Source organism: Scyliorhinus canicula, chromosome 1, assembly GCF_902713615.1.
Source record: "Scyliorhinus canicula chromosome 1, sScyCan1.1, whole genome shotgun sequence".
NCBI classification, from domain to species: Eukaryota; Metazoa; Chordata; class Chondrichthyes; order Carcharhiniformes; family Scyliorhinidae; genus Scyliorhinus; species Scyliorhinus canicula.
In genome coordinates, this window is record NC_052146.1 from 69556894 (window position 1) to 69567163 (window position 10270).

The 10270-nt window shown below is 48.1% G+C and overlaps 1 protein-coding gene across 1 annotated transcript; it reads left to right on the top strand.

The window, feature by feature from the left end:
• Window positions 1-403: 403 nt before the first annotated feature.
• LOC119965158 (immunoglobulin lambda-1 light chain-like) lies at window positions 404-9807 on the top strand. The gene is made up of 3 exons (XM_038795948.1): window positions 404-538; window positions 5514-5835; window positions 9485-9807. The coding sequence occupies exons 1-3, from the start codon at window positions 404-406 to the stop codon at window positions 9805-9807; spliced, it is 780 nt and encodes a 259-aa protein (XP_038651876.1).
• Window positions 9808-10270: the final 463 nt, after the last annotated feature.

Below are 10270 nucleotides of genomic sequence, written 5' to 3' on the forward strand. Positions count from 1 at the left end.
CCCCAAGAGATGGGATGAAAACAAATGGGTTGAGGTGGGGTAGAGCTAAACATCTGAAGTTGTTGAATTTGATGTTGCTGTTAAATTCTACATGTTCTGGTTACTATTACCTCGAGGCTTCTTTCCTACGAGATCATTCATTAATCTTGCCTCATTGTACATGAGAACAACTTGCTCTCTGTTTGGTTCCGTAATGTACTATCTACGAAATTGCCCCGAAAAGATTCTGTGAACCAGCCTTCCATTCTACCTTCACTGATCTCAAATCACTAAACATTTACGAATGACTTTATGAAATTATGGAAGTCGTTCTGTTCGGATGATTCCATCCTCGTTTGTTGCCGGAATAGTGGGTGGAAACAACAGGTATTTTGGTTACAATATTCAAATCTTCACTCGATATATGAGTTGCGTCAGAGAACTGGAAGACAGCAATAATTACAGCCCTGTTCAGAAAGAGAAGAGGGATAAAACAGGCGTCAAGGTTTCTGCCGCCGCCCTGGAGGTGCTGCTGCAGGTGACAACGAAACAGAGGGAGGTACTACTCCCAGTGAAAGGGAGGAGGAGGCAAGTCAGCCTCATGGAAAAGCATGGCCAAGGAGGTCAGTAATAGAACATAGAACAGCACAGAACAGACCCTTCGGCCCTCAATGTTGTGCCGAGCCATGATCACCCTACTCAAACCCACATATCCACCCTATACCCGTAACCCAACAACCCCCCCCCTCTTAACCTTACATTTATTAGGACACTACGGGCAATTTAGCATGGCCAATCCACCTAACCCGCACATCTTTGGACTGTGGGAGGAAACCGGAGCACGCGGAGGGAACCCACGCACACAGGGGGAGGACGTGCAGACTCCACACAGACAGTGACCCAGCCGGGAATCGAACCTGGGACCCTGGAGCTGTGAAGCATTTATGCTAACCACCATGCTACCCTGCTGCCCCCTAATGGGGAGTTACATAAACAAGCTGCAGGCAACAGCCAAATGTATTTCAATTATCTGGTGGAGTGTGGAAAGGTAAATAGCATTCACATTAGCAAGCCCACAGCTCTGCATCTGATGAACAGCGCCTAAGAGATGTGAAGTGAGGTGGTCAACTCGTGCACCGACACGACCTGTGAGATGAGGTGTAGCTGAATACCTGCTTGAGGTACACCTCCCAGTGGTGCGCTGCTCTACATGGAAACTGGCTGAAGCTGAAGAGCACAGCCGACATATAAGAAATAAATTACATCGTGCACGCAGGTGATCGTATGAGAAGCATCCTCACAATGCCAAGTTGGAGGGAACCACTGGCGATGCTGCGCTATTCAGAGCGATGATCAGTCTGAAGGTTCAGGGGATTGTGCATATATGGTAGTTTGCAGCACGGCATCATATCGCTGAGGGTGAGGTAGTGTAATGTGATGAATGCCCGCATCCAAACTTTTGATGAGAACTAAATATGGAATCCCTGTGAAACGTGATCAACAGAGCGGGTTCTAGTTCAAGGACAGGCAAGAGGACTTGCTTTCAAGCGCAACGACCTGAGATCAATCTTGTCCCTCCCGCAAATTCATGACGTCGTAGAGTTACGGCAAAGAGGGAAGCCATTCGGCTCATTAACCCCATTACGATGAAGGGACAATAATGGCTGAAGAACAAGATGCAGAATCTTCAGAGTATAATCCAACATTTAACGAGTTTATGTCCCATTGGTCTGGCATTCTTTCCACCAGGGAATACCCCAGCACTTAAACAGAGCCGGGCATTGACTCACGGTTAGAAAGGGTTGCAGGAGCAGGTAGGCACGGCTGGACCCGTTTTCAGGTATCCACCCGATTAGATAAGCAGTGATGGAGGAATGGCTGCATAGAACCCATAGAGTCTCTTCTAAGGCATATTTGCATTGACAGTGCATTCTCTTCCGCTTTGCTGGTGATATGAACAGTTCATGAAGCCTCGAAAACTGCTGCTGGCGGCCCACCGGTGACGCTAGAACTCAGGCATACCGAGGCGGCCCACCACGTCCATCCCATGCACCACATGGCGCCCATTGAGCTGGAGGCCATAAAGATGTGTTGGTTACGTAGATTGGCCATGTTAAATTGCCTCCAAGTCTCCAAAGATGTGCAGGTTAGCTATGGTTACGGTATATGGCGGGGAGTGGGCCAATGTAGGGTGCTCTTTCGCAGGAGCGGCGCAGACTCGATGGGCCCAATGGCCTCCTTCTGCACTGTAGGGATTCTATGATTATGAAGCGTGCAGAGAATGATAGCAATGCTAAATATATCCCTTGAAATTATATAGTCCCAGGGTCACTGGGATAGTCAGGGTGTTTCGTGAAACGGCACGGAGGCTACGCTAGGGAGATGATTAGATCATCTCCAGGAATGTTTAACAATCTCTCAGAATAAACCTCAAGTTATGGCTGAGTCGCGTGACTGCCTGGATTGCATATTCATGCCAATTAATCTCGACCCTGCAGTCCTGTTGCGCAGGGAACAGCATACCAGCGCCATACAGGTGACCCTTAGCAGCGTGTCCTGTTACTCTCCCCCAGATCCCTCCAAGCATCTGAACATTTTACAAGGTTGATAGCCTGTTGAATGGTGGTCTTTAGTTGTATGTTTCCTCGGTCTCCTCGCTGGGTTTCCGGAAAAGTGTAAGCATCCATATTTCTGTTGTCAATCACATGGTACCCAGAATCTTTCCATGGTGATTATTGGGTGGCCTGGAGAGCTGAGAGACTGGCGGTTGTCTCAGAATATACAAGTCGTGGTAGCTTCCATGGAACCGTACACACAACTTCAGGATTGTTTTATGATTTTCACAGACTAAGGTAAACCCTTACGGAGGCTGCTGGCTTAATGGGCATATGCGGCTTGTCGATTATCCTCTGGCATGAGGGAATCCGGAGAATGCCGCAAATCCTTTCACCCCCGATTCCCGACTAAGCAGATTGGTGTGAAACCTGATGCATTCCCCTATCCGTGGGAGAAGGGAGCTGTCACATACTTGATGCAGCGAAGGGTCACTGCTTGAGGATTCCAAAATTATTTCAAATGATCCCTCGGAGGGACCCCGGGTGCTGCCTGCACGATAAGAAATTGGCTTGAACATATTCTCTTAATAAGAGCCTCAGATTTGTGTCTGCCCAACAGCTTCACTTGCCTGCACTCCGAGGAAATGTGTGATCGTGACCCACCACTTGACAGCCCCTCTGAAATTTACCCAGCGGTGCGAAAGTATTGGGTTACTGTCCACACCGAAGTCCGTTTCGACGGGGTCGGTAAAATTCCAATGATAGAATACAAAAACAAAGAAGTAATGTCAAACCTTCAATCTTGCTTAGATTCTACTGGAGCAATGAGTCTAACTATTAACGATATTTATTAACATGGATGGCACGGCCTGAGAGAGGGTGAAAGAAGGATTTGTTAGCTTCGAGAAGACGAGAGAAACTATGGTTGTCCTTCTCAGAGCTGCGCAGGGACGCGGCAATTTGATAGACGGTGCTGGATAGAGTGAATAAGCATATGTTGTTTCCAATGCCAGCATTTTTGATTACCGGAAGGCGAACGTTTAAAATAATCTGGCAATAGAAATAAGAGACGAGAGGAAAACGCACGACCCGAATTCTTATGGTCTGGAGCCCCTGTCCCATCTGCGTGTTCCAAAAATAAATTTAATATTTGGTCCCCAGATATGAAACGTATTAGATGTTAAACTGATAGGAACAGATTTTTTTGTTTTTTTCATCCCATCTTTAAAGTTACAAAGTCAATGGGCAGAGTGGACGGTGCAAACCCTTGATCAATTTATTGCTTGTTCCAAAAAACAATTGAAATTCAAATCAATGCCAATTCATGGTTTCCACAACAGAGATCCAAGCTGACAAAAAAGGCATTTCATTTCATCTTGGGCTTGATAGGAGGCTTTATCTTAGCCAAAAAGCTGATACACGATTATCTATCTATCCCTGATGCCGATAAGGAATGTGGTCAAATTGCTTCACCTCGGTCCCATTATAATATTCCGGTTTCCAAACCCTAAACCTGAGATCATCTAATGTGTTCTTCAAATTTCTGTATTGAAACATTTTGTGTGCTATTCTCTGGCTTGGGAGCTTGGTTTACCATCTTTCTAAAATGGCTGCCATGCGCATTAACTTCAGTCAAGACATGGGTTCAGGGGGTGGCGAGGACGGTGTCAAGGGTGGTGGGATCCAGGGTCAAGCCAGGATGGGGACTCGCGATTTTTGGAGTTGGGGTGGAGCCAGGAGTGCAGGAGGGGAAAGAGGCCGGTGTGCTGGCCTTTGCGTCCCTAGTAGCCCAGCGAAGGATCTTGGTACAATGGAAGGATACGAGGCCCCCAAGCGTGGAGACCTGGATCAATGACATGGCGGGTTTCATTAAGCTAGAGAAGATCAAATTCGCCCTGAGAGGGTCGGTACAAGGGTTCTTTAGGCGGTGGCAAACTTTTCTCGACTTTCTGGCTCAACGATAGGGTACGGGGACAGTAGCAGCAGCAACCCGGGGGTGGGGGGGAAGGGGAGGGAAAAGGTGGGGGGGGGGTGGGGGGTGGACGATGACTATGTTTGTTTATTTAATTTAAATTTATTTTTAAGTTCTTCTGTTGTTCATTGGGGTTGGGGGTGTGGGGGATGGGATACATGCGTCGATACGGTCTGGGGTGTTGCAGTTATTATGGGTTATTTTGTTGCATTTCATTGTTTGTCGTTACTTTTTTTATTTTCTGTAAAAAATTCCAATAAAAATTATATTTTTAAAAAAGACATGGGTTCAGATTCTTTGGACGAATTTCACGTGGATAGAGATTTGCATATCTAATTAATATTCAGTGGTCTGTGGTGTTTGAATCTTTTTTAAGGAACAGTTGGAAAGAATCAAGAAGCACATTCGTACTGGACCTACTTCCTCCTGACTCACCAGGATCTTCACCATGACTGGATGTGTTCGAGTTCTGGCTGCGCTGATGCTCTGTCTCCACAGTAAGTACAGGCATCAACCTTTAGTAATGCTGATTTTAACATTACCCTGTTTTTTGTGCTTGGGTCATAATGAACCTTAATTACCAACTATTTAAATTTTCACGCAGTGTGTGACTGACAAATAATTTGCATTTTGCCAGGTATAATTGCGGATCCTGTCCTGACCCATAGAACATAGAACAGTACAGCACAGAACAGGCCCTTCGGCCCTCAATGTTGTGCCGAGCCATGATCACCCTACTCAAATCCACGTATCCACCCTATACCCGTAACCCAACAACCCCCCCTTAACCTTACTTTTATTAGGACACTACGGGCAATTTAGCATGGCCAATCCACCTAACCCGCACATCTTTGGACTGTGGGAGGAAACCAGAGCACCCGGAGGAAACCCACGCACACAGGGGGAGGACGTGCAGACTCCACACAGACAGTGACCCAGCCGGGAATCGAACCTGGGACCCTGGAGCTGTGAAGCATTTATGCTAACCACCATGCTACCCTGCTGCCCAACCAGGATCCATTTCGACCTCACCAGGGGAAACGATCACGATCACCTGTACCATGTCCAGAGGCAGCATCGGCAACCCCTACACGAGCTGGTACTGGCAGAAACTCGGCAGTGCCTCTGTGTTTATTTGGTCCGAGAGCTCTGGCACACCTTCTGGTATTCCGCAACGATTCACTGGGTCTGTGGATTCATCGAGTAAAACGATGCATTTAACCATCAGCAACGTGCAATCGGAGGACCCCGCAGATAATTACTGGCGTGTTTGGCTAAACAGTATCGGTAGATTCATTTTCGGGAGAGGAACTAAATTGAATCTGGACAGTAAGTAAATCACTTCTACTGTTCGCTAACATTTATTCCATTAACTAACTAACTCAATGTATTTTGAAATTGTCGGTTCGGTAGATCGGATTAGTTTATATCAAATTGATTGCTCTAAGTATATTTACACCAGACTTCCCGGTCCAGTGACATTAAAATGGAATCTGGGCTCAAAACGTGCGCGATGTTGTGGGGGTTAGGTACGTTTTGGCGCAGCCATTTGGGCGCGGCCATTTGGGCGCGGCCGTTTTGGCGCCAACCGTTTTGGCGTCAACATGAGGGAGGTGTGTTCATCAAATTTAGTAGTCGCACAAACTTTGTTACATTTTGTTTAAAAACCAGTGTTCTTACTCATACATGATACAGTAGTCCCCCTTTATAACGCGGGTGTTGGGGTCCAAGACAGCCACCCGCGCTGTATCGGAGCCGCGGATATCCATGATGGGGGTTTTAAATTTATTTAAAAATCTGTGCATGCGCTTCCCATTGTGAGTCTAGGGGGGGGGGGGGGGGGGGGGGGCGAGGGGAGAGGTCAGACCCCCGTAGACTCACAATGGGAAGCGCTAGCATAGATTTTTAAATAAATTTAAAACCCCCATCGTGGATCCAATTAAAATTTCAGCGGCCGGCACACTTTGATCCGGAGAGAAGCTGCTCTCACTGAAATCAGCCGGCCGCTGAAATTGACACTGCCGGCTGCTCTCTCCCTCCAATCCAACTTTTAAGTTCTAATGTTTCTGATTGGAGGGAGAGAGCAGCCGGCAGTGTCAATTTCTTTTTTTTTCCTCCGGCTTGCCCCCTCTCCCCCCACACCCTCCAACTAGACCCCTCTCCCCCCACACCCTCCGACTCGCCCACTCTCCCCCCCAACACCCTCCGGCTCGCCCCCTCTCCCCCCACACCCGCCGGCTCGCCCCCTCTCCCCCTCTCCCCCACACCCTCCTGCTCTCCCCCACAGCGTCCAGCTCGCCCCCTGTCCCCCCACACCCTCCGGCTCGCCCCCTCCCCCCCCCCTCTCCTCTCCCGTCCCCCAACACCCGCAGGGCCCCCCTCTCTCCCCCAACACCCGCAGGGCCCTCCTCTCTCCCCCACACCCCCAGGGGGGTCTCCCCCACACCCGCCCCCCCAACACCCGCCCCCCTCCTCTCCCCCCCAACACCCGCCCCCCACCTCTCCCCCCCAACACCCGCCCCCCTCCTCTCCCCCCCACCACCCGCCCCCCTCCTCTCCCCCCCAACACCCGCCCCCCTCCTCTCCCCCCCCAACACCCGCCCCCCCTCTTCTCCCCCCCAACACCCGCCCCCCTCTTCTCCCCCCCAACACCCGCCCCCCCTCTTCTCCCCCCCAACACCCGCCCCCCCCCTCTCGGCAGTGTCAATGTCAGCGGCCGGCTGATTGTTTCAGTTAGAGAGCAGCTTCCCTCTCCGGATCAAAGTGAGCCGGCCGCTGAAATTGACACTGCCCGCTGCTCTCTCCCTCCAATCCAACTTTTAAGTTTTAATGTTTCTGATTGGAGGGAGAGAGCAGCCGGCAGTGTCAATTTCAGCGGCCAGCTCACTTTGATCCGGAGAGGGAAGCTGCTCTCTCACTGAAGCAATCAGCCGGCCGCTGAAATTGACACTGCCGGCTGCTCTCTCCCTCCAATCAGAAACATTAAAACTTAAAAGTTGGATTGGAGGGAGAGAGCAGTGGGCAGTGTCAATTTCAGCGGCCGGCTGATTGCTTCAGTGAGAGCAGCTTCCCTCTCCGGATCAAAGTGAGCTGGCCGCTGAAATTGACACAACTGACAGTTTAAAATAGTAAATTGAATGTTTCAACAACAAATACAATAGTTTTCTGAATACAAGAATTTCTGTAGTCTGCGCCCAAACGGCCGCGCCAAATTGGCTGCGCCCAATTGTCCCATGGCGCCCAAACGGCTGCGCCCAAACGGCCGCGCCAAAACGGCCGCGCCCAATTGTCCCATCCCCATGTTGGGGAGGGTGTCCAGGTATTGGAAAGGGGACAGAGCCAATTCAATGACGAGTGAAGATCATTTCAATGGGAGTTAATGGTCTGATCTGCTGGGACTGTCCAGAATTATGAGCCATACAGCCGACAACCCGAGGACATGAATTTAATGGCATTGCTAAAATTATGGGATATTTTCCTTGATTCAGCGAGTGATAGGAGTGCAATTCCTGAGATGTAAGATTGCTCCAGCTGAACTATGATCAGCTTCGGCGAGGAGACAGATAAACATTTCAAAAGCGATTCAAAAAATCAAACGTATGGAAGATTAATTCGGTGGACAGGAATGTTAAAAGGCTCGATTGGCCTCGTTCTATGGTCTGTAATTTCATGTTTCTATGAAATCTGCATCGTTGTTCAGACTAGCAATCCCACTTTAAAAGCTCGAATACAAACTAAAAACTTTCAAACGCAGCGGGCTCATTCTGCAGCAGTGCTGAGTTGTAATTGTTTTTATTGCATCGAGCCGGCGAATAAACGTTCTAACTATAACGCTAAATCGATGTTTCTTCGTTATCATCCCCATAACCATCGGGAATAGGTTATCCACTCTATCCAGGCGTTTCATAATATTACATCCTTCAATTAAGCCTCAGCATAGTCTGTTCCAACGAAAACAACGCTGGTCAGTTCAATATTCCTTCATAGCAGAACTTCCCCAATCCAGGCCATGCTTTTGTACATCTCCTCTGCACCATTTATGGAATAATTACATTTTTTTCTAAGTTACCAAAATTGCACATAGTGCTTGTTTTATGCAGTTTCAGAATAACCTCCCATTTATTGCATGTTGTCCTGCGGCTACTAAATGCTAATGTCCCATATGCTTCTTGGCCACCTTATCTATCAGCTCCGCCACCTTGAGGGATCGGTGGATATGCGCTCTCACATCGCTCAGTTTATCTATGTATAGTCTCCGCATTCTCCCATTTATAAACTGTGCTGCCTTGTCTTGTCAGCTTTTCCAAAATGCACCACCTCACAATTCTCCGTATTTAACTCCATTCGAAAAGATTTGACTTATAACACGCTTGTGTTTCAAGGCGCCGTATAAATAGATGGTTAGAGCTGCTAATTGTTCCCGACATTTCAGAATGTTATCCAGAACTCCCTGGGGTACAGGAAGATTATCCCAACATTGAAATGGGATCTAGTGGCTCTTGTCATGCGACGACTTGTTTCCACCTTTAAATTGTGATGCAAGAAAAAACAGGTGAATTATTAGATTCAAAGACCAACTTCTGGTCAGCACTGCGGACTCATGGCGCCAAGGGCCGGTGTAGACTCGATGGGCAAAATGACCTCCTTCTGCACTGTAAATTCGATGATTCTATAAGTGGTTTCACTGAGCGTTCCCGCAGTGGTTGTGCCAGATGTCGTGAATAATAGTATAAACAGACAAGAGATTCATCGTGTCCGTTTACAGCATCCCTGCATTGGGTAACGTCTGACTGTATCACGGGAATTTGTATGTCATAACAATAATGAAAAGTATTGTTTTAGCGCCGACCACGGCCTGAGGACATTTAACTGACTTCTCGTTTGTCCTATTTTTTCGCAATTTATAAAAAGGAAAACATTAATTAAGTCACTAATTTTAATGTGAATGAATGCTCAATCATTTGTTTCCAATTTTCAGATCCACGAGTCCCCACCGTGTCCCTCCTTCCGCCGTCATCGGATCAAATCGCAGCGAAGGACACGGCGACCCTGGTGTGTTTGGTGAGCGGGTTTAACCCGGGAGCTGCGGAGATTGAATGGACTGTAGACGGCAGTGTCAGAGGGAATGGGGTTGAGACCAGTCGGATCCAGCAGGAGGCGGACAACACGTTCAGTGTGAGCAGCTATCTGACTCTGTCAGCCTCAGAGTGGAACTCACACGAGCTTTACTCCTGTCTGGTCAAACACGAGGCTCTGGCAAACCCGCTTAAAAGAAGCATCTCAAGATCCAGCTGTGTCTGATTCAAGGATGTTATATATTGATCTATTGTGCCATTAGTGAAGTTTATTTTAAAATAAATTCCGTGAATAGTGATTAAGCGGAACAGTTTGCAGTTGATCGACAGTCTCCCGCCGGTTGATTTTAATAGTGTTCACTCTGAACTGATCAAGGCTTCATTGAAACGTCATCGATAACGCGGCGCAATAAAATGATGATCCCATCATCCGGAGTGTCGTGATGTCATTCCCTCACTTCCCCTTGAAGCGACTCGTAACATCTTTCTAAATATGATTAACTGATGAGGTTGTATTATTAGTGACATTCTGCATAAATAATGTAAAATCAATGACATCCAGTTGTAACAGCGAGTACCCACAGTGAACAAAGAACAAAGAAAATACAGCACAGTAACAGGGCCTTCGGCCCTCCAAGCCTGCGAGACCATGCTGCCCGTCTAAACTAAAATATTCTGCACTTCCGGGG